Here is a 24,609-nt window from a genome sequence, read left to right on the forward strand (position 1 = left end):
CCCAGCGCTAAAATGCCTTCAGTATTTCTGCAGCTGTCCTTCAAAACTGACATCAACATGCTCCGGGGTCAGAATGCTAACAGTTCAGTCAACATGTGCAACTCTACATTTATACAACGTGTGTGTGTGTGTGTGTGTGTGTGTGTGTGTTCCAGCACTGAATCCCGACGTGTACGGCTTGACTGCACTACTATTATAACTGAGACATTGTTCGTGATGCTAGGCTACACCAATACATTTGAATTGACTCTAAACTTCTGTATGAGATTTGTTTAAATACAGAAACTGCAATCTCTCTCTCTCTCTCTCTGTGTGTGTGTGTGTGTGTGTGTGTGTGTGTGTGTGTGTGTGTGTGTGTGTGTGTGTGTGTGTGTGTGTGTGTGTGTGTGTGTGTGTGTGTGTGTGTGTGTGTGTGTGTGTGTGTGTGTGTGTGTGTGTGTGTGTGTGTGTGTGTGTGTGTGTGTGTGTGTGTGTGTGTGTGTGTGTGTGTGTGTGTGTGTGTGTGTGTGTGTGTGTGTGTGTGTGTGTGTGTGTGTGTGTGTGTGTGTGTGTGTGTGTGTGTGTGTGTGTGTGTGTGTGTGTGTGTGTGTGTGTGTGTGTGTGTCACATTGAAGTCCTTCAGTGATGCGTCTCCAGCTCCACCACCGTCCACTCTCCCTGTGCCGAGCTCCCAGTGGTCTCCGGAGAGAAACTGCTGACGGAGGTGACGGTGGCAGAGGGAGGCGTGAGTGGAGGCAGGAGGCTGGGCCACAGGCTGCTCTCCAGGGGGCTCAGGGTGCCTCCGCTGCCCCCCGGCAGCAGCAACAGGGAGGAGCAACCGTCGCCGTTCAGAAGAAGGGTCTGGTTGATCAGCTGCTGCACGATGTCCACCTTCTTGCCCCAGTCCAGTTCCAAGGGCGAGGGTCGCTCCGGTGACGCAGCAGGGGACGGAGAGGAGCCCTCTTCGTCCTGGGAGGGCTCACCGGGTCTCTGAGGGGAATCTGGTGGAGGCGGACTGCTGCGAGGTGAAGGTGAAGAGTCAAGAGTTTTGCCTTCATCCGACGCCACTATTGTGCGATGGTCCACCGTCTCTTCCTTCAGAGGCTTCTCCCTGGTCGGCTTTTTAGTGAGGCCGAGCTCCTCAATCCCATCTTCCTCGCCTTCTTCATCATCACTGTTCTCCAGGGCTTCGTAGATGGTGCAGAGGCCGGAGGAGGGCGACAGCAGCACCGCCTGACCCTGGTTGGACTGCTGCAGCTCCTGTTGCCACTGCATGATTTGTTGCCTTTGTTTCAGCTCCTCTTGTTGCTGCTGCAGCTGCAGCTCAAGGTCTCGCCTCTGCTTAAGCTCCTCCTCTTCCTTCTTCATCACCTTCATCTCCTCTTGCCGCCTCTTTTCCTCCTCTTCTCTATTCCTCTTTATCTCCTCTTCAGCCTCTTCCCTCTTCTTTCTCTGCTCCTCTTCCTCCCTCTTCTTCCTCTCCTGCTCCACCTCTTCCATGGGTCTGCCCTGTTGCTCCCTGCGTTGCTGCAGTTCCACCAGTTGCCTCTGGTGTTGCTCCAGCCTGCGGAGCTGGGGACTGAGTGCCTGCTGCCCGCGGCTCCTGGGTGGAAGGTCGGCACAGGTCAGCTTTGCCGGAGTGACGGCGCCACCGTGAGGTTTGATGAAGTCGCAGTAGGATCTAGGGTATGCCGAGTGATCGCGGCGGTGAGGGTGTGGGAGTGCAGTGAAGCCTGTGTGTGAGAGGAAGCGGGAAGGAAGATTACAGTAGCGTGATGTTATTAAACAGTGTCACAGGCAGCAGGAAAAGGGACAGGAGTGCATTGTGGGTAAAAGCAGAAGTGTGTGGCGGGGAGGGGTGGCCGCCTGAGGCAAGAGGGAAAGAACAGTAAAAGCATTATGAAGCCAAGCCCAAAGGTCTGCCAGTAGCCTACAGCATCAAAGTGCCATCATTTGTAATGTTGCAGAGCGACAGTGGTTTATTGTTTAAGCTGTGCAGTTTGGATCACAGCAGCCTGCTAAGGACTCTGAGGGGTGGAGCCAAAGTAAATTTGCGAACACCCGAAAATCCCACCTGTAACCGGGCGGTGATCTGGGGTGGGGGTGTGAGCAGAGAGCCGCTGTGTTTCCTTCATTTACATTCAACCCTTTGACATTAAACCAAAGATTTGTGCGCAAACCAAAAGCAGCCAACTTCCTGTATATGCAATCACCACCAACCATAGTGAGACAAACAACCACAAAAAGGCTTATTGCAAGCTTGAACAGTCATCACCAATGAATGATGTTTAAAGTCAAGTCAACCAGTGAGACATGCAAGAGCTCTCTGCATGCAAAACATTCAGCATCGCCCAGGAAAACAAATATAATAGCTTAGGTTTGAGAAGGAATGGTGTTCAACATATCTGCTCAAAGTAGTGTGGTTAAAGTCAAATCATTGTGCCCGAGTCACATGCAGAAGCTCAACATTAACACAGTGCTGTAGAATGATGGAGCAGGAATGCTTTCAAACAAAAGGAGGTGGTAGAAGGGAGCTCGAGTGGAAATTGAAACAGCAGAACTTGTACATCCTGGTCCTTAGGCTGCGTGTCCGTCTTCTTCTTTGCAGCTTGACATGTTAGAGTTCCATCCAAGGATGACAGCGGACGGATCAAGTCCAGGGCTCTGGATCCGTGATCTGCCACAGCTCATTGTGTTCAGCTCCGTTATGAAACTTCCCCTTGTAATCTCACGGCTCACCGGCTGAGAGTGTGTGCAATATAAAAGGAGTTGAGTCCAGTCATTGAGAGGGAGAGAGCCTTGAGATGAGACCAGGGGTGTTTGGAAGGTTCTCCTGCACACAGACCTTTGCCCGTATATCTCAATAAAGATTGTACAGTGAGCATTTCATGGTAAAAAATCTAATCTTTATTTTAAGCATTAAGGTACATTGCCCCAAAACATGGGCAAACATAAGAAAAAGGTGAGAAACAATCTAATTTTAAAGTGCAAGAAGAAGAAGACGAGTGACTGAAGAATGAAGAGATTTGAAATCAAAACATGAAAATACAATCAATCTGAATTTGTTCAGTAAAAAGTATTGGATACATACACGTGGAAAAATGTTTAACAATCCATCCCACATTTTTATTTCTTTTTTTCCTCAATGCAAATGCGTTCTTGTCCCTTTTAAGAGCTCGACTGTAAACGGACAAATCCATGCCAGGTCAACAAAGCTGTATAATGGTGTGTTATTTTAAAACAGAAACCAAAACCCAGCCACACACACACACACACACACACACTGTAAGAGTAGATAGTAGTAGCTATTGCACATACAGGAATTTAAGCCATATACTCGTGAAAATGTTATATCTGAGGGAAGCGACACTGCCGTCTTTATTGCTTCCCTTTCTTTTTTGCTCTCTGTTTTCAGGCTTACTTTGAATGCATCCACCCCAAGAGATATCAGAAGAGACACTGATAACAACTACTACAACCATGAGCTATTTTAGGGGAAGCTGGAAAGCGGCCAAGGGAAGGTAAGGAACATTATTTGGGCTGTGAGGGAGATGAGAACTATACGTTACCTGCAAAAGAGTTCTCAGTCTTTTCACAGATAGCAGAATAGTAGGGGGGTTGGATGTCGTCAGAGTTTTCCTCTGGATCCTGCAAAGTGGTCAAAGTTGAAGGACCCAGGGCTTCTTCTGACCCCGGCGCTTCCTCCCCCGTATCCTCTGCCGGCTCCACTTCCTGCTTCACACACTGTATGTAGTCGTGCTCTGCCGGGCACTGCTGGGTTTGCGGCGGGTCGAAGAGACAGGGATCCTTGGCCTCCTCTGATAACTCCTCCAGGGAGAAGATGCCAGGACTCTTTGTGCAGCTCTCACCCGTTGACTGAGCATTTGAGTTTGACGCTGTGGTCATGGTGTCAAACCCACAGGACGCCCCGGAGTTGGCAGAAGGCGGAGAGGTGTCTGCCCCCATACCTCCCTCCATCTCCTCTGGATCTACCTCCTCCCCTTCTTCTACAGTAGACAGGGATCTCGTGGCTGGAGGCTGGCTGTTAAAGGTCAAGTTATTAATCACTTGAATATCCAGGGGTTGGTCCAGCTGAGCTTCTCCCTCTGTGTCGCTGGCCTCATCCTCTGTTACTGAGGCTGAAGACGGGTTGGACGTGGGGACGATTCCTTCACCTCCAGTGATCTCAGCAGGCTGGCTCCCTGCCTCTTCTCCCACCCCATCTCTTCCCTCTGGGAGAAGGCCTAGATTCTGAACCAGGTTGGGCTCATGAGAAGACACCGAGGACTGTGCAGCCTGAGTTTGAAGCCCCTCTTGGATGTATTCACCAAGATCTTCAGGTGTACTGGTGTCACTACTCAGCGTAGTGGACATTGCTAGGACAGAGGGGGGCGCTGGTACCAGGGTCTGCATTGGGGAGAGGCATGACTGATCCATGCAAGAGTGTACCTCTGGATTTTGTGACTCACCCTGAATTGAGGAATGATGAGGAAGTTCATGGCATTCAGGAACCAACGGGACAGAACCCAGCTCTAACCAGGCATGGGCTGGAGACTGGGTTGGGGTCTCAGAATCTGCTTGCCAGAGGTCTATTGAAGGGCTCGCTGCAGATGCACCTTCCAACTGTAAGGGCTGGGAAACATTCTCAAGAAGATGTGGCTGAACCGGCTGTGCCCAGGGATCAGCAAAGAGGTTGGGTTGGTCCCACTGAGCAGCTGGGGCTGAAGGCAGAAGAGGAGGTGGAGGCTGGGCCACCCTGTTCAAGTTGTCCAGCCTTTCATCCTCAGCAAAGTCATCCTCATCTGCATTCCCGTAGCTTTCCAGCCCGCTCTCCGTCACCCCCTCACTGGCCATCTCCACGTCCTCATCCTCTTCATCATCCACATCATTGTCGTGTCTGGGTCTCAGCGGGTCGTCTGCCCGCTCTGAGCCGACATCCATGTCACACACCCGATCATCCTCATCATCCTCGTCATCTTCATCCTCTTCAAAGTCATTTGTCGGTATGTCGGGAACCTTCTCAAAGTCCGGAGAACCTGCTGAGGCCCCTTCCATATCGATGGCTCCTTTGAGACTTCCATCCCCCAGATCATCCATGCTCTCTGTGCCTTCCAGGACACCAGGGGCACTCAGCTCAGAGGCACCTTGTTGGCTGCCACTCACGTCCTCCGAATCCAGCTCAGAGTGCAAGGCTCCACCTAACCTCCAACCAGAACCAAGAGGGCCAGCTGACCCAGGACGAGACTCCTCAGTGGGCTGGGTCGTCCCGCTCATTTCTGACACAGAAACTTGTTGGCTTCCCTCCCTCTCCTCCTCATCCTCATCTTCCTCCTCATTCAGATTGGAGGGGCAGGTAACCTGAGGCATGACACTTTCTGCTGATGGATGAATGTTAGATGTAGAGGAGGTTTGAGCTGTGATCAGGTAGTCCGGCTCTGAGGGCTCTGGAGGAGAAACCATTGATGATGATGTGGTGGCAGCCATCTGTTCCTGGGTGGTCAATGACAGCCCACTGCTTTCCATCTGGTCCTGGGCTGGAGATGATTGTGGGAGGGGTTCTCTGACGGGGCTTTGTAGAGGAGATGGACCTGCAGCAGCACGGCCCTGATCGGTCTCTTGAAGTGCCACCTCTGATTGGGCGTCCTGGGCCAAGACTTGGGAAGGGGTCTCTTCTGGTACAGAGAAGTCAAGCAGGGGTCCTTCTGCTGAAGACACTATATCCCCAGCTTCAGTTTCTGCTGGCACAGTTGCTGCTGCAGTGGCCACCACCTGGGCACTTGTAGCTCTCTGTGCTTCGGCAGGTGTAGAAGTAATTTGAACCCCCGTCTTCTTCCCAAAAGAGAAAGGTGGGACAGCCTGCGTGAGTTTAGGGACACGCTTTGCTGGAGTGGTGCTGGTGCCCGCAGGTTTGTTGGCAGGTGAAGCAGGCGGGGTCCGACCCAGGGGCGCCTTGTTAAGTGGTGGGAACCGAGTACTGCTCCCTACAGGTTTCTTTATGGGAGCAGGTTTAGGAGGCTCTTGAGATTTGGGCTGTGGTGGCTTGGGATCTGCTGCCTTTCCTGGCAGAGGCCGTCTAGGAGGAGCGCTGAGCTTTGAGACGGCCATGGGTTTAGAGGGTTCAGGCTTTTTGGCAGCAGCTGATGTCGCCGCTGTTGTCGGTCTCTTAGCCAGTGAGGAAGCTGGTCTGCTGACATCTAGAACCAAGGAGGGAAATAATCATTCACAACAATCAGATCATATGAAACATTAATTCTGCCATGTCGTGGTCGGCAGTGATATTGTTATATTCTGACAATTCAATACATATCAATGTACACAAACATCCTTTACTGTTTTCACATGTAAGTAACACTTGAGCTGTGTGAAAGGATGTTGCTGGTTAAAATAGTGTAAGAATGTATCAAAAGCCTTTGAATGTGTGAACTGATTGACAATCCTTTTGGGCTTACTTCTCTAATCTCCAACAAACAAGGCCGTCTACTATAGCAAGCATAACATGCTTACCTTTCTTAGCAGCTTCACTTTTGGGAGGCTGTGCTGCTGCAGTTCTGCCAGTAGAGGGTGCTGTGGTAACTCTGGAGGCAACTGCTTTGGTTGTTGCAGTGGTAGAGGGCTTGGCTGTGGCTGTTAGAGGCCTGGACGAGGTGGCTGCAGGTCGAGACGTAGATGGACCCGTGGCAGGCCTGGAAGCAGAGGAAGGGCAGCGCTTAGACACAAACATGTACGGAAGAGTAATAGCAACTTCATCCTCCTTACCAAAGATCCAAGCATGAAAACACGACGCTCATCTGCTACGGGAATGGACGAGCATGAATAAATGACTTGTTCTAATGTAGACCACAAAAGCAATCTCCTACAACAGGAACCCATTAACAACATTGATAGACCACCACACCATAACGACTCTCCGTGTCATTTTCTAATCCTCGGGGGGGGGAGAGGGGAGGGGTGGAATGATACATGGTAGAGAAGAGGGAGAGTGAGGAGGGAGAAATGGTTCAACACACGACAACTGAGGAGACGATAAAGGGATAAAAGCGAGAAGGGAAAGCAACAGAGAAACATTTTAATCACTCACGGCTGAGACGTATTCCATGCAACCTCATAAAAGAGCTCTAATGAGCAGTTGGCAATAAAAGTAGTGATATAAGAAGCTGTAACCTACATACACAGAGTGCTGCTGTACTTGTGCTGTGCTATTCTGCTCTAAGGAACCTCCACAAAATATTTGCTTTGTCACATTCCAAGGGCTTGTGCTGCAATGCACTGCTGCATTGGGTAACCTACAAACAAAGTCAGTGGATTTAATGAGCAAAGGTGTCCTCCTCCCCTCATTTCTGCACGTGGACACCAGCAAGCAACCAGCACAGTTACTTTAGATACCATCTGTTTCTAATGAGACCCCTCACTTTCACAACAACATGACCTCCACAATGAATGAATCTAATTGGCCTGTGTGAATGTATGAACTCCATTATGTCTCAATTTGGTCTCGGTCTCGGGCTGATGATGCAAACATGAATTGACAATGACAGAGTTGGAGGGTTTTCAGTGGAGCAGCATGCCGGCACATGGATGCCTCTCCCACAACAATTGAACATGACAATGGCTATTTGTTCTGGTGACATCAAACAATCACTTGACCGACATGGACTCTGATATGCGACATCGTAAATTGGCTTCTAGTGCAATCCAACAACAACAACCTTTACCCGACAATGAAATATAAGGAACAATACAAAAGGCAAGGAATAAAGTAGGCGGGGCAGGAAAAAATAAACCTTCCAGGGTGGAAAAAGATTAGAGGGAAGGACAATGACCTAAATGGGATAGAAAGGTATGAAAGTACACAGAAACATTCATAAAACTGCTTCCTTTTCTGCTGCTGCATTGTAGGAGGAAGTTCAACTCAATTGATCCCCCAGTTACAACAATAATAAAAGGCAGAGAAAATTGAAGGAACACTTCCTTTAGGGCAAGAAAGAGAGAAAAGGTCAAAGAGAGGTCAAATATAAAATAATCCAAAAACACCAGGAACCCCTCCCCCACTGTTTTATGACAAGTCGTAACTCAAAATGTTTGATCCAGACGAAGGACAGAAAGGAACGGATGACCTCACCCTTTCCTGTCGTCCACACACACACACACACACACTGGTGGTCAGTGGTTCTGTTTTTGGTGGCTTAGTATGGATTACATTTACTGCCAACACAGCGTTGAAGTCATATCCCCAAAGGGAGGATGTGGGTCATTTATGGGATTTTAATGACCAAGCAGGAGGTCTTCTTAGGGGCAAAGGTCAGCTCAGGGACAAGTCACGTGTACAATTTGTGGCTTTCAATGTTGTAAACTCAAAATACAATCAATTCTCCCAACTATTTACTGAAGATTCACACAACACGCCCACTGCATTAACACACTAAACAGCTGCGACATCTGTTTGACCAAAGGCTGAAGAGGAACCATGAAGGAGTGGAGCTTCTTCCAAGCCACACCCATCCATCGCTCGGCAGCCAGACTCCCCTGGCACATCCCATCCTGTAGATTAAATATTCAGTTTTAATGACGCCAGGGGAACAGAGGGCGGGGCTGGGCGGCACACTTCATCCATGTTGAAGGAAGCTCATTTTACAAACAAAAGAAGTACAAGTGCACACACATTTTTTGATCCGACCCCCCTTTTCCCTCTCCTCAGCTCCTCTTCAAGAGCCCCCTCAGAGACAACTAATGGAAACGGAGCGGCCTGATAATACAGTGTTTGGCTTGTAGCCTCTCCAAATCCAGCTGCTTTACTCCTTCCAGAGAGCCTCGCACATTCCTGAGGCTTGCTTTGGCTTAAAGTTCCCAGTTAGCTTCTTGACAATAAATGGCAAAGGCCTGAATCAGCTCAGCAGAGGGTTAGGACCAAGTGTAGGAGCCTAGCAACAGTACGGCAGACAGCGTTGGCTCTTATGAGGCCCCGAGTACCCACTGACAGAATGATAGATGCCGTCGGCCTTTTCTATTAGGACAGTAATCCTACTCCCTGCCAAGACTGGCTGGGAGAAATGACACAGTTTTATCACCAAAGGGACAACAAAGACCATTTCTAGAAGGAACGTGAAAAGAGAGGGGTTTGGAAAGAAACATGTTGGGTAAAAGTCTTTGCCCTTTTTAAACCTACGGCTGACCAACTAACCCAAAACACATTTCAGATGCAGCTGTACCACGACTGAAATCAATCAAGTTCGTCACATATTCCATTCAATGGTGGCTCAGTGTGTGAGGAGTGAGGATAAATCCCGTTTAGACAGAAAAGTACCATTCTCTACTGTTCCTGATGGTGACACCTGTAAAATGCCTCATCTCACAGATTCAGGAAGGTACAATCAATCTCTCTGCCCTCTTCATCTTACACAAGTACATTGTAACTTCTACAGTCTGAGGGGAAGGGCGAGGGGAAGATAGAAGTTAGGGTTAGGAGGAGAGCACCACGCAATGCTGGCCAAATGCCTGGCACTGTAAATGCACAGACAGCAGGAGGAAAAGGAATGAGGGGTGGAAGAGGGTGAGAGGAGGGGGAGGGGTGGACAAAGACTGATTGCACAGACAGGACCAGGGCGTCAGCCTCTCATCCAGGAGGTGAGCAAAGCATGGGACAGATTGAACAACATTTGAATTTTCCCCCCGTTACCAAGACTCCTCCATCAACCACAGGAGAGAACCACCCTGCTGTCACTCAGATGGATTTCATTAAGGATCGCTTGGTAGGTTGTGATCCATCATCCAAACCATAAAGACAATGAGCAGATCTAGAGGAGTGATTGCCTCATTGTCAAGTCTTCAAGTATATGTTGGATAAAATATTTTTCTGGTTGCCTGCTACTTGCCAAATAAGTCTCAAGCTCTGTACTACATCAATAAACATAACGCTAACAGTCTTGACGTATTACTGGCTACAATAATTACATTCGGGGGGGGGGGGGGATGCAGCCTTTTCCATTTTATCCCATTGAATCAAATTTTTTCCTTGGCCGTGCACAAAGCGCGAAGGAGGATACATGAGCCGTATACAAATTCTCTAAACCTTATTTTCTCAGTGCAAATCCTTTCATACCCAATTATGCTTTCACTCTATGCATTGGCCAATTGATGTTAATATTTCATGAGAGAGGCTAGCGTTTCAAGCAGCCATAGGCTACGCCTGCTTCCATAGCCTCACGTGGCTTCATTCACTGGCTGTTTGGGACGCATGGCTAAGCTGTACAGTTCTTGGCCCAGTCAGCAGTACCAGGGTATATATACTGTACATCTGAGTGAGCCTTTCTCTCAATGGTTTTATCGCTCAGTCATACGTTTATGGTCAGAAAGAATGCAATGATCTCGCACTGCACAGTTCATTATTGTATTATTTAATAAGGAAGCATTATGGAGGACGAAATGTGGAGACAGAATCTAATCAGACCTCTCAGCACACACAAGTGCATCCTGTGGGTGGAAGCTGGATTATCTTATTACGGATCTGACTCAGGCCACATTTAGACTGAACTTCATTTTCACTACTGATATGGACTACTACATGAATCAAGTTAAAGAACTGTCACATGTTTTTAATTATGTTGTGAAAAGCTGTCGACATTGTAAGAATGAATGCTTCAGATAGATTGAGCTTCAGTAGCTTTAGTGTGCAAGCAAATCTTGCACAGCTATCTCAACTATTCTGAAATTATGCAACAGCCAAAAATGATGATTTGAGAGGACAGAGAAGTGCCAGAGAAGTGCAAAGAACACTTTGTGCAAGTGTATTCCAAACAGAGTTGCTCACTTGCTCAATCTCCAGTAAGAGACAGATTATGATCTGAATCAATAGCTGCTGCCCTGGGGAGAGGGGCTGCTGTCTGAGCACAGGCCAGAGGGGCCGTCTGGGACAAAGCCCTACTTCTTCTGTATCTCTGGCTCTATTAGGGCTTCTGTCTCAGGTTATTTCTGCTCCCATGACTCACTCTTCAAGCGAAATCTGACTCAATAACGGCCAAAACGCCACAATGGAGAATCAATGGTGCCTTTTGAGGCGCAAAGATAAATAAAGTCGCCCTTTCATTCATTTTGTAAAAGGGATTACATGCTAGTAAGCTAAAGAGGGGACTGATGTGTATTAACCAGCCAGAAACAAAGCAAGAGAGTCAGTCAGAGTCCTATTGTCGAAAAATACGACTCGGGGAGTTCCCCCAAAAAGAGCTTCATTGGCATGTGTGTGCGTTCGAGCACTTAGTGGTCATCACTGAACCGGCAAAAATCACATTGGCGACGGTTTTGTGCAACTGGTAAGCATACCTGGTGGTCTTTGAGATTGCAGCCCTATCAGGTTTCGATGTGGTAGAAGTGCTGGGTTTTGGGGCAGCGAATGCAGCTGGTCTGCTGGCAGGAGCTAAAAAGAGAATATATATATACACACACACACACACACCGGTAAGTTAGACTGCATAAAACCCAGATGAGCAGGAAGCTTTTAATCTTGCTTTGGTTAATTTCACAGATTTTTTAAATGCATCAAGGAGGTTTTTTTTTTTTTAAAGCAAGATAAGGTCATTATGCAAGCAAGATGTTGCTTTGAATAAAAGCATCTGGCAAATCAATAAAATGTTAATGAATGTAGTTAGAGATCGACCACCGTGAAGCTCAATCATTCTTACCTGCTGGTTTCTTTTTAGGAGTGCTGCTCAGCGCTGGTGGTTGTTTGACACCATTGGTTATTATGGCAGCAGCAGCAGCAGCAGTAGTAGTAGTCCTGGCAGCTCCAACGGGTTTCTTTTCAGGCTTCTTGACTGTGGAAGAAGCCACTGGAGCACCCATGGGTCGTCTAGGTACTGCGCCTGTTGCTGACGCTCCTGTTGTGGGTGCCGTTTTCTTGACTGCAGCTGGTTTTGCTGGAACATTTTGAGAATATTTGCTCTCGTTCGCCCTTCGGTTGGGGGCAGTAGCGAGCCGTGAGGTTGCTACAGAGGTCCCTGTAGTCTTGGTAATGGGCTGTTTTTTAGATGCAACAGCCTTTGGTTTGGCTTTGGAGTCTGTTGGTACTGGCTTGCCATTAGCCTCCTGGGCAGCTGGGGGCGCTGCAGCATTTGCAGCTTGCTCTGTTTGCAATGGGGAAGGGGCTTGCTTCGTTGTGTTGTCCTGTGAGGGCAATCCTGGGGATAAGGAAGGCTCTGCTACGGCGGCGGGTTCAGTGGGCTCCATGGTTTCCATGGTAACCCCATCCGGTTTCATTCCCTCCAACGTGTGAATGTAAACGTCACTACTAGTGCTGCCAAATAGATAGATGCAGGGGCTCACTCAGATCACCTTGAATGGCCTGAACCTCTCTCACATCGATATCCTGCAAAGGACGAAAACATTTATTAATTTTCAGTTGTTCATTTATTGTACACACACACACACACACACACTCTTAACTCCAACATTTAAACATGTTGTTCTGTTCATGAAGTAATGGCATGTCACCATCAACCAAAGGAAAAACACAAGGGTCCCAAAGAATATATAGGATACCGAAGAACAGGAAGGCGGCCAACAAATCCCACCCAAACTCATCCACACTGACTAATCAGGCCATTTAACACAGAGCTACTATGATAAGTTTACTCATGGTGCCTCGGGTACCATGTTGGTCCTACCAAATGCCATTAAAAACCCACAACAGAAGTACAGAATTTTATCCATGTCATCAAATTACTTCCAGGCTTTAGAGTAGGAGAAAGCTGTGGAGTTGCCTTGTTAAAATCTACATGAGGCTAGAATCTCATGACATCACAATCATCATTTCATTTGTTGTGCAGATGCAGACCACATTTTTAGCTCACAATTGCTTTAAGGAGACTTGTGTCCTTTAATTGACAGTACAACTGGAAAGTCTGCTCTGATGTGTCAATCTAGAGACTGAGAGGTTGTAAAAGGAGGAGAAACAGTGGAATTGGGGTCATGAGTTGAGTCATATGTGGTTCTAGCCAAGTTTTTTGTTACTCTCAATCATTTTTCCTGATTGCTCCATCCTCCGTGTGTCATTTACCCTCTAGCCACAATAGCTTGCCCCGCCAACTCCCAATTATTCCTCCTTTTTCCTATAGATGCTTGTTCCCCTCTATTCCGTGGTTACATCCTCCCCTCCTCCCACTCCATGAGGTCTGCTTCCAGTAAATGGCTAAACAGATGGCCTGCCAGCAGAGGTTTTGTATAACCCAGTGAGGAGGGATTTAAAAAGAAAAGGCAGTAGTGGAAAGTAAATAGGAATAATAACACTTAAATGCTTCATTTGTCATAACGGGCGTCGTTACAATTTAGATTTCAGAACCAACAGCTCCTTCCGCCTTCACGTTATCTCAATTTTTGACTTGTCTAACGTACCAAATTCCCCTCCAGAGAGCAATGAAATCTTTATTGCATCCCATGATTTTCCGTTGAAAAATGATTTGGCATTAATCCACCACTGACTCATGCTCTAGTCCTTGAATGATTAATGGCAAATCTTCAAGCATAGACCATATTGAGGTCGCAGTTCACGGATGTCTTATTGGAAGCCATGGCACTTCTCACACTTGTCCAAAGGCCAGGAAGAAGTTTCCGCACAAGTTACACATTCACATGGAGTAACCTGACACCGTGTGCAACCAATCCCCCTTCCTCCCCCCAACGCCGACCAAAAGTCTTGCCACACAATGAATCCTCATAAAAGACCTTTTTATAAGTGAGAGCAAAAATAGCATCAATGCTCACGGGTTAGCAGAGCAATTATTTCACTCCACTGATCGAAAGTCGCGTGAACAAACAGACCGTTTGTAGCCGATACTTGAAAAACTAGTCTGGTTAGTTCTCTCCTGATAAGATTGACTCAACAGCTTCACACTTCTACACACCAACTCTCAACACCCACGCATCGTTTCAGAAACCCCTGAATCTTTGTTTCCCTTTTGGTCCGACCTGAATCAAGCAGCAGCAGTTGCCTTCAATCTTGCTTTCACTCGTCTCACCTCCTGCTGCATTTCTCTTGTTCTCCTGTGACCGCGGTTACTTAATCTCCCCCTCATACAGAGAACATGAAGAGAATAGAAGCCTAATGCTAGGGACTAACCTGGCTCACACCACGATGTTTAAATGCCAACCTTTAAATGAGAGTCAATTAGCTAATGTTCAGAGCCGCTGGGACAGTGTTGCATGAATCAAATCCATTAGCAGCAACCTGTTTTTATTGACGGGAATGCCCTGAGGCCATTAGAAAATCAAAATGCAGTGACACTTAACACCACCGATGTGAGAAATGGCTTTTCAGCTTTGAGCAAAACCAGCGGCAAGACACAAAAGACACCTAAAAGCAGTTGGTAAGGAGGTTTCTAACAACTAATGACCCTGTGGAAAAACCATTTAGCGCTTGTGAGACAGGATTTGAGTAAAGGAAGGTGGCTCCAGGTGATAGTGACCACACAGTCTGCTCACAGGAAAGAGTTCAACAGGCACTCATATGCATGCACGGCAAAGACATGACAGTTCAGCTACTAATGCAGAGGGCATGGATCACACCCCCCCCCTACAGCGCAAGTAAAAGCATCATCTCCAACCGGCTGACACCATGTGACACAGAACAAAGGGGAAGTGAATGAATCATAACAAATCTCACGTCTCACATGAAAACCACAATGAGACTGAGCTGCAGAGGGCAGGTGCTGGTTCTCTTCCATTAGAAAATACATTCAATATTTGTGGAATCCTCAAATTGTTGACACGTCTGGTGCCGTGTTGAGGTCCAGATTTTATGTTTAAAAAAAACATATGCAAGTGTGTGTGTGTGTGTGTGCTGTGACAGCGTGGCACAGCCAGCAGCATTAGTAAATGGTCGGCCTGCTCAAGATGAAGAACAGCCTCATGCATTTTGATGAAATACAAGAAACCCTTCATTGTCCACAATCCTGCCAATCAACATTTGCATAACAAATCCTTCCTCACCACAAGACATGAAACCATACTGGAGGACAGAGCAAGACACGTCCACTCTGTGTCATTCAGAGTGTGTCACAATTAGGTCCACGCCCCTCAAATTTGAAATTTCAATGTTATTTCCCGACCTAAAAAGGTTGCATAAGAGAGAAACTGCAGCAGTGCATGTTTGTGTGTGTGTGTTTATAATGCAGCGCTGACACCGAGTTTCTAAGGAGTTTGTCTAGACAGAGACAACACTCACTGACCTCTCTGGTATTTACATTCCATTTCTTCTGATGAAGAAATATAGCGTAATGCGTCATGAAGTGTTATTCCCCACCACTCTTCAGGCAGTTTCATTGTATGGTGGCCGGACAAAATGGGTCACATCTCTAATACCGACGTCTGATCCAAGCACAGAGGGATTTATCTATGTTGAGAGCAGGGCTGGGGTCTGGAATGCATTGTGCAGCCTCTGCCAGAGGAGGAGGTAGTGATGGCTGTTGACACTGATGAAGGGGCTTAACGTCATACGTAGATTTAGACATCTTTAAGCTCGTATGATTGTAAACAATAATGCAGAGAGACTACAGGAAGGGAACAAATCACTCGTCTACACTTTGGCTAAATGCAAGACCAGCCTGGTGATAGCAACGTTTATGCTAGTTAAACTTTTACATTTTCCTCATTCACATGCTTGGTTCTCAAACAAAACCTCTTGAGTTTAGGATTCGTGTGCCTGCTTCATCTGCTGTTAGACGCAGGCAGCAGCCAAGAGATCCGACAGATCCACATTCCAGCTCCTCAGACTCCTCAGGGCTGCACATTGACAGCTGGCAGAGTGTGTGAGAGACGGAGTGTTTATGTACATGTGCGATTGAGAACGGCGTAAACGGGTCAAAGGGAGGCCTGTGAACGCGTGTACGCTGTGTGTTCATGCATCAGATAGGCCAGTGTGCGAGGGTGAAGAAAGAATGTGTATGCGAACGTTCAAATGTCCCTGCATAGACATGAAACACCAAAGTGAAAACTGGAATTCAGTGGTTTGGTACTTCCTGCATTCTTTCAATTCCGCAACCACACTCGTTTCATTTCTTGACAGAATCACACCATCGTCAAACAGGTCCACTTTAGCACAGAGTCGCTCAGCTGTATGTAGTCTGCAGTACGATAGAAATGGATACGTGCGAGATAAGACCACCTCGTCTGTTCATTCATTAACTTTCCCCTTTGGTGTGTGTGTGTGTGTCAGAGATAACAGCCCGTCAAACACAGTTCAGTGAGGGTGAAAGCAAAACTGTGTTCATACAGTGTGGGACAATAAAAAAAAAAAAAAGGGTAGAGAAAGAGGGTGGTTGGTTTATAAAAGCGGAATGGAGAGCAGACGGACACAGGAGGTTTATTATTTATCTTAGTGGTGAACAGGAAGGGGCTTTCCTACACTCCACCTCAGAGAGAACAGAGCAAACGCAAAGCAAACACAATCCCTGCGCATGCTACAGTCACATCGTACAGCTGTGCTTTAATGAACCGCCACCAACTTATGAAGGCTTCGAAACCAATTTATGTTGCAAGTGTGTAACTAACCCGCCTGCAGGGAACTTGAGGGTTTGTCTGGATAGGCCCGTTGGTCCTTCTGACCATAAAAGGGAGTATTATTGTTACTGCTGTATCACCGGGTTAGGGATCGGAACACACACACACACACACACACACACACAAACCACATACAGAGCAAGCGAAAGAACAGAAATTCAATCTCCTGCAGGAACACACACACACTCGTATACACACGCATCTGACAGCATGCTGAAAGGAGAGACCGAGACCATGAGCCACGGAGCCTTTCCATCCCTCTCTTCCTCCGACACACAATGACAGAATATAAGTTGTGTAAAAGTATGTCACAGGGAACTAAAGAAGCCGGTGATGAAAAATCTCTCCGTTAAGCTCGACCCTGTGCGGCCTTGGATACGTTTCATGACACCAACTTGTGACTTGTCCAGTTAGAAGTCTGTGCTGTTGGGTTTATGGCGTCAGACTACGATCAAGACACAAACACACTTCCTCTTATTTCCTCTGTCCTCATGTGCCCCTGAAATCGATCTGGATAATTAAGGAGCTTAGCAAACGCGGAGGGGATTTTTTTTTATGGACAGGAAACACCCATTGGTGTTGAGCTACAGTGAGACCGGTAAGATAAGACAGGTCGAGTCACTTTAAAAGCACCACGTACAATAGTTTATCCTGCATTAATCCAATCTTACTTCACAAGTGATGGAACACAGTAAGTGAGCTCGACGGCTCGTGGCAGCGGAGAAACAGCCAATAAGCATCAAAACGAGAAGGATGGTAGAGTTTGTCAGCTCTCATCTGTGTCGGCGCATCAGAACCACTGGATTATTGACTCTCTGCTGCGGCGATTTGCGCGGAGCAAAGCTATGAGCAAATGGAACGGCCTTGTGTCTACAAAGAGTCTCCGCCAACCTGTTATTCTGAAGAAGTGAGAGGAGACCTTATCACACCTCCTTTCATTGGACCAATAATGAAGTAGTTCAAATGTTAGCCTTCCTCAAAACCCATGAGATATTCAATTTCCTGTTAAATCAAACGGAAAAGCAACAAAAGACGACACGACTGCTGATTAATAGTTTTGAATGTTGCAACCTGCTGGCCTCGTTTGTTTTCAACCACTTTTTATGCGTGTGAAATGTGATCCACTAAAAGATGAAATTAGAAGAAGAACAATCCAATTCCAGCGTCCCATGCGATGGCTCCGCCCAGTCCACCATATAGAAGAGCCATGACCGACAGAGCCACAATGGAGATGTTTATATTACAACACGCTCATCATTAAATGTATTCAGACGAGACTCACACGCACACACACTGAAAACAAAACAGTCCCTTTTCGTGAGGGATCATCCTCAGGAGAGTTCTGCATTTTCTCACACCAACCTCGCCCAGGTTTTGGCCCATTTACACCAATCTGAAGCTGCCACAAGTCATCCATTACAATAAACTACACCACTTACACGCTGAGTGGATTAACGTATGCAAATACTGATTACTCAATCAAATAATCAGTACTTTGATCAATTACCCCTCCCTCCCCCCAAACAACAACAACAACAACCCTGTACTGATCAATCCAACTAAAGGATTGTAAATGAAAGATGTATGTGCATATGTCAGATAGGAGGAAGTGGAACCGTTTCCTTCTCGCCATCAACATCCTGTGTGGGGGATGATTCAGTCACAAACCAAAACATTTACACTCAAGAATGAAAGTTCAGATTATGGCTGCAGGTGCTGCGATGTCAGTACAAGTTAGCCATGGAAAGTGTTCAATCCCTTTATATATATATATATATATATATATATATATCAAGTACCAACTCTGTCTACCCCTACCTGTCTGTAATGCATTCAGAAATGATTCATAATAAATCAAATCTTGAAATAATGCAAGCCAAAAACATCAAAAGCTAAAAACAAATCTCATCTAATCACCGGTGCTTCTTTGACGTTACTACTGCAGTCCTCAGTGGAACTCTATTGTTCCGTCTCTACACATCAGAGCTCCACAGAGAAACTGCTCTGCTCCGCTACTGGCTTTGGAAAACAAAACAAAAGCATGGACGCCAAGCATGGAGCTTACTCCAATCAATTCCTAAGAGGGCACTAACATGTGCTAAATGATCCTAAGCTACTCGATAAGGACACTAGGAGCAGGTGGTAAGTGTGGCTACAGGTTAAGTGGACTTAGCCTGTTAGCAGGGAGCCGTAGCAAAAACAGAATGGACTCACAGCTACTGGCAGGGCAGCGATATGAAAGTGCTTAAGGGAAGAAGGTTACAATCTGTCCCGAGCCTGACAGTGCTTCACACACTTATACACACACACACACACAGATCTGGCTGTCATCTAGACATGCTGTCAGCAGAGGCAGCAGACATAGCATGGTGCTATGATAGACCTAGAGTAGTACAAGGGTGTGTTTATGTTTGTCTTCGTGTAAATGGAGGTGATGAAGCGATACCAACAACTGGTTGGAATCAGAAAAAAACAAAACAAAGCAACTGTGTGCGCGAGGGGGAGGGGTGGGCAGATAAGCTCTATTGTTCACTCTGAACACCATGCGACCCCCTCCGAGGCATGGTGCAGAGGAGTGTGTGTGTGTGTGTGTGTGTGTGTGTGTGTGTGTCTGAGGTGTGGGGGGTTTGAGGGGATTAGCAGAAGTAAGGGGACAGAGGAGCAGCTGGCACGGCTACCTTCACCCAGAATCAACCTACAAATAAACAAATAAGGGCGTGAAATAGGCTGCACAGTGAGGGAAGAGGGAAGGATGGAGAACAAATGAGGCGAAGGGGAGGAACAAGGCAGAGACGAGCCGTGGAAGAACAGGGAGCAGAGGGGGATTGATTTGGGTGTGGTCGAAGGAGCAGGAAGCGCCAACCAGAGAGACGTGTAGCCCGTGAAGATGAGTGTGCAGGAATGAAGAGGGTGTGTTGCTACCTCACTTCTTTCATATACATTAGGTTAATATTTACGCTAAGGACAAAGTATCAAAGTGTGTGTGACCAGCCTGTTGATGTCACGGCGTGGAGACCTGAAATCGATGCAACAGCGTCTCGACTGCCAAACTGGCCACAGACACGCTGGCAGATAGTCGATATAACGCCGGCGAGCCTGAGGGTGGGATCAGTTACCACGTCTCTGACTGTGCAGGGTGAGCACAGGCCAGATGGACACTGATCTCACACCTCACAGCCGCCCCTCTGACTGCCAAACACACACCCCTGAACTGTGCGAAACACACGGGATTGACTTACTGATGGACAAAAAGAGACGCAGGATGTTAACAGGATATGCCGAGTCAACTGGCGCTAGGCTAAAGAAACTATGAAGTGGCTCCTCATTCCGTCTTTGCTTTGCTGCTTATGTCCCAGTTGCATGCATGTGTTCAATGTAGACAAATGGACAAAGTGTGATGGTTGAACACACATACTTGTCAGCAAGGTTGCTTTGAAGATTACCAAAGTGAGCCAACAGATAGAGAAAGTGCTGAATGATCCTTTCAATAATTACAGAGCGCCAAGCCCCCGGCCCCTCTCTCGCTCTATACCAGACAGACAGAGCGGACAGAGAAATGCAGAGCTAGCATCCACCACTTTCTCCTAATGGGCAGGAGAGTGCCAGTCTCCAAACCACAGTGACGAGGGCAGCAGCAGCAACATCGCTCCCTCCCGCAGAGGAAAAGCCAACGACAACAACAAGACGGCCAGAGATCCACAGCGAAAGCCGACGGGCGTATTTACCGTCTATAAACGAAACGCCACCGTAAAAAACAGACGCTGGTAGAACAGGGTGAAGTTTGGATTAGATTTCCATGGGCGTGGGACTGAGACACTGGGAGCAGCTGACTGGTAAACAGATGCAAATCTCAGCGGTGGGGTTGTAGCTTCCATTCAGCTGCCTCGATGCTCAGAGGCGCTGTCAGAGAAAGGGACTTTACCAAGACACTTTCCACTGGGTAGAAGGTGACAAAGCCATTTTTGAGGGTAGATACCACATGGTCAAAAGACGGTGTTTACATGCCTCAACACACAGACGCCACTCCAGGTGCGGTGGCATAGACAGTATGCCCACGCTGCAGGATCATAACAGGAAATGGATTTGAACACTTGACCTCCACATGCATAACCATCCTGGCAGCTGTCAGTCATGAGCTAAAAGTATGCAGTGCAGCATGAGTCACAACCATTAAGTAGTGTTAAGCCTAATCTATATCACACCAGGGCAGGGTGTGGGTTAGATGAGATAATCCACAGTTAACTCTTATTCACCGCCTTGGCGAAAGAAATGAAACTCGGGTTCAAACAAAAACCCCCTGGTGAGTTGTTTTCCGGGTATTGACGGCATCTCATTTCAGTTCCGTATGTCACCGAATCACACAGCATCAAGAGCTTGGCATGTTGCTCATGTGGGCCATCATGCTGGCCTAAATGTTGCAACCCTGATAACCTGCCTGCAAGGAAAGCTGCTGCCACCATGCAGCTTCATATGTAGTAGTAGTGCTATACTCACAAAACAGGAAATGCATAGTTTACTAGTTTCTGTCTACATTCCTGCACTGAAAGAGGACACAGGGTTGTACAACTTTGACCATGGGCCAAACAAGCAGGGAACAGATTACATCAAAGCATGTTTTGGGCATAAATCCAACAACAGGGATCTATAATTAAAAGCCAATATAGATTTTAGCTTCCGCGTTTGCTAGATTTATTTCTGAATGCGACACAAATCAAGGTCAACAGGTGTCACTTAATTAATCTTGTCCGATCCCTCGTCGGCCTCGTCAAGGTAACAGGAAGCGATGAATTCAGACCTATTTTGAGAACCTCCTCTGGTGGACGTGAGGAAAAGGAAACAGAGTTGTGGAGGGGGGGGAAGTGGCTTTGCCGCTTAAAAACAAAGTGACCCCTGTAATGTTCCCACTGAGCTTCCATGTGTGTGTGTCATTCACAAGCAGTTTCGCACCCCAGTGTAGATAAACTCTGCACCCCGGGCAGCAGGCGTCAGGAGGTGACACGCTCGACAGAGAGTGACTAGATGTCATAGACCCCGTTTGAAGCCTAGGCGCTGCGGTTCCACCCAAACATTCCAAAACATACCGATTATCTAACAGGGGTTTGGAGCCAAAGCCCACATCGAGACCAAGGCTCCCACTATCACAGGGATCTGCAGGCGATGGAATCAGATGCAGTCTGCTCCAAAGCTGTGTATCTCTCCGTTTCCAGTGAGATCACTCCATGTGCAAGGACGAAGATATGACAACAGCTGGAGGGTAAATCTACGTGTCAACTGGAGAGTAAGTCTGAGATAAGAGGACCCTTAAACATAGACCTACTGTACAAAATGTGAAATACAAATGCTGACAAACGCACATCGAATGTTGAAAATGCATTCATAAGACTACAAAAGTAAGAGACTATCAAATAGATTCAAGGATTTTAAACTCCATTTCAAGTCATGTATGATATCCTGGTGGTTAGATTGACTTCCCGTTTATTTAACTCTGAATAGGATCTATGATTAACTATGTGAATGGAGAAGTTCCTGAACTATTTCTAACGCTTATACGGAGATCCGCGGCCCGTTTCACCGGTTCGAATCGTGATCCAGCTGCTGCCCCGTGTCGCTGGGGGTCCCTGTCACGGGTCCCGACGCGGTCTCAGGGGTCCACTCGGGCGGATCCTGACGGTCGGACCCGCGGGTGGAGGTTTAATGACAGTATTAACGGTGGTGTGTTCACGGTTTAGCCGCAGGCCCGGTTCAGCTTCACGGACCAAGAGAGGACTGAGCCGGGAAACACATGACGGCAAACAGAGAGCCAGTCAATGAATCAGAACAGCGACACAAGCGTGACGAACCGATGCCGAATCTAAGGCTTCTAGTGAGACCAAACACTAGACGAGAGCAGCGCCACACGGCTCCGTCACATACGCGCAGCGGCCAAGCGACATTACAGAGCAAAACAAGACATTTAGGTTTATTTGCGCATTTCAAACCCGCACTTAAGACACGACAAAAGAATGACAATTAATTTAACGCAGGTAATATGTCATGGTTGCAATGTTACGCAGACACGAGAGGGGAATTTTAATTAAATCCCGCTGAGGCTAGCTTGGGAGTAAAAAAAATGTAGCGTTACCTTTCAGACGCCGACGGGCTCCTTGAAGGCTCCGGGGGAAACAAACAGTCCCTCCCTCTCGGTGCTGGACGGGGGGCAAAGGAGCACTAAACGCGTCGAGAGAGCAGTAAATTTCACCGGGGAAACAAAAGCGCTGCACGGTCAGTCAGTGGCGGGCGGGCGGGCGTCCGTCAGCGTCTCCCTTCCCTCCACGTTTGAACAGCGGCTGGCGGTGGTAGGCTGCGCCCCTTCATGAAGGATGAAGCCGCGGGGGGAGTGACCGAGGAGCTCGGCTGGACAACTGGAGCACGAGGCCGAGGGAGATGAACCTGCAGCGGGCCAATCAGACGCGGGAGACGGGGTGGTTATGCAAATCAGGCGTGACGTCAGATTTAAACTGAGCTCTGCACGGTGGGACAGGGGTTCCCAAACTGGGGCCCGGTGCCGCCCAGGGGTGCTTGAAGGAAAACGCTGGAAAGTTCGGAAGCCGAGACAAGATGTGCATTATCAGTGTTTGTTTTATTGATTATCCAGGATTGCAGGAAGAAATGTGTGGACTCACAGACTTTGATTGAACAGAAATGTGACCTACTGATCAAAATACGCCTACTTACTTAGGAATCCTTAAATAAAAACTCTCTTGTAATTCTATTTCAGGCAAGATAGAAGGTTGGAGCTCTTGAATGTTGCTAATTATGCCATTCCTTTTGGACTGAAGCTATGTTTAAAGCAATACAGTGGCAATTTAGCATTATATCAGACCATTAAGTCCAAACTAGGTCACTGAAGTTGTTTTTCTGTAAGTTGTAGCATCCTCTGCCTTCACTTACCAGATACATACAGTAGGTCTTTAAACGGACCGTGATGTAACCCTCTGCTTAACATGTGGAAGAGCCTATAACATCTGTCTGTTGGCCTCCAGAATGCTACAGCATACAAAAAAAAAACAATATCTTATCTAATTCAGACACAAATCGCCTAAAAACATCAAATCTTGTTAAATAATTGGGTTAAAAAAAGTTCCAGACACACAGCCCATGGTCCCGAATAAAACAGACTCTTTGAGTTAATATGAAACAATCCTTTGGCAATTATCTGTAACCTACTTACAGTTTAGTGGTGTCCACATGCCGATGGTACAAGCCCACAACAGCTGTTAGTTGAATGCTTTTTTCCTTGAATGCCGTTTGCCTGAACCACAGCTGCAGGCTTCACAATAGAAATCAATGAAAAGGAAGAAAACATACAAGGAGTATTGCCACTCACACAGAAAGAGAGAGAGATACAGAGAGAGAGAGAGAGAGAGAGAGAGAGAGAGAGAGAGAGAGAGAAGGAAGGGTTCACGACGTCTGATATCAGCTCCCTCTGAAATATTCTTAGAGAGGGGGAGAAAGAAGTCATCTTAAGAGGAGAAGCCTTGGGCGAGGAGAAATCTTAGTGTGTGTGTGTGTGCGTGTGTGAAGGAAGGAATGGAGGCTTACCAAAGGTCATCAACCGCACACTCGTCACTGCACACATTCTCAGTGCTGTGTGTGTGGAAGGGAGTTGGTATGCTTTAATGAAGAGAAAGTGTGTGTTTAGAAATCTCGCAGCACATTTGTCTAAGCGCTGCCTCTCCCTCTTGGCTCTTCCCATAAGTCTGGCACTCGTTTCATCAGCAGCCCGTCAGCCTTTCCAATCCGCAAGGGATTCTGTGCCAAAACGAAGGGAAAAACCCAAAAAGACCAACAGTTTTACTAATTCAACATAAACTCTGAAAGACTGAATACAAAAATCAATGTGCTACTGTAATTATACAAAGAAATGTTTGCAAATCATTTAAGCTTCTATTCATCAGAGATCTTTATTAAATATGAAAGCATCTCAAATGTATTTAACCCAGACAGCAAATATGAAGCTTTCCGAGGAAGGAGGCTCTGGTTGATCTGCCAGAAGTGTGTCAGTGAATTGTTTTGGGCCTCTTCTTTTATTTGAATAAAGCAGTTACT

At 47.1% G+C, this 24,609-nt stretch overlaps 1 protein-coding gene across 1 annotated transcript; it reads right to left on the reverse strand.

Annotated features, from left to right (window-relative positions):
- Window positions 1-520: 520 nt before the first annotated feature.
- On the reverse strand, window positions 521-22,908 carry prr36a (proline rich 36a). The gene is made up of 6 exons (XM_076171182.1): window positions 22,643-22,908; window positions 11,652-12,334; window positions 11,293-11,386; window positions 6,484-6,662; window positions 3,549-6,173; window positions 521-1,712 (listed from the first exon to the last, which is right to left on the reverse strand). Exons 2-6 carry the CDS (start codon window positions 12,223-12,225, stop codon window positions 619-621), a joined length of 4,566 nt encoding a protein of 1,521 aa, XP_076027297.1. The 5' UTR covers window positions 12,226-12,334; window positions 22,643-22,908; the 3' UTR covers window positions 521-618.
- Between the last annotated feature and the right edge of the window lie 1,701 nt (window positions 22,909-24,609).

The sequence above is a fragment of the Genypterus blacodes genome, unplaced genomic scaffold, assembly GCF_046128005.1.
Source record: "Genypterus blacodes isolate CSIRO-AG114 ecotype Tasmania unplaced genomic scaffold, CSIRO-AGI_Gbla_v1 ptg000240l_1, whole genome shotgun sequence".
NCBI lineage: Eukaryota > Metazoa > Chordata > Actinopteri > Ophidiiformes > Ophidiidae > Genypterus > Genypterus blacodes.

Excerpts from the sequence above, each read along its gene's own strand:
- prr36a (XM_076171182.1), bottom strand. The coding sequence starts at position 12,225 with ATGAAACCGGATGGGGTTACCATGGAAACCATGGAGCCCACTGAACCC. Across the intron at positions 11,387-11,651 it reads TCCTAAAAAGAAACCAGCAG|CTCCTGCCAGCAGACCAGCT; the intron begins GTAAGAATGATT and ends TTCTCTTTTTAG. Across the intron at positions 1,713-3,548 it reads GACTGAGAACTCTTTTGCAG|GCTTCACTGCACTCCCACAC; the intron begins GTAACGTATAGT and ends TCTCACACACAG.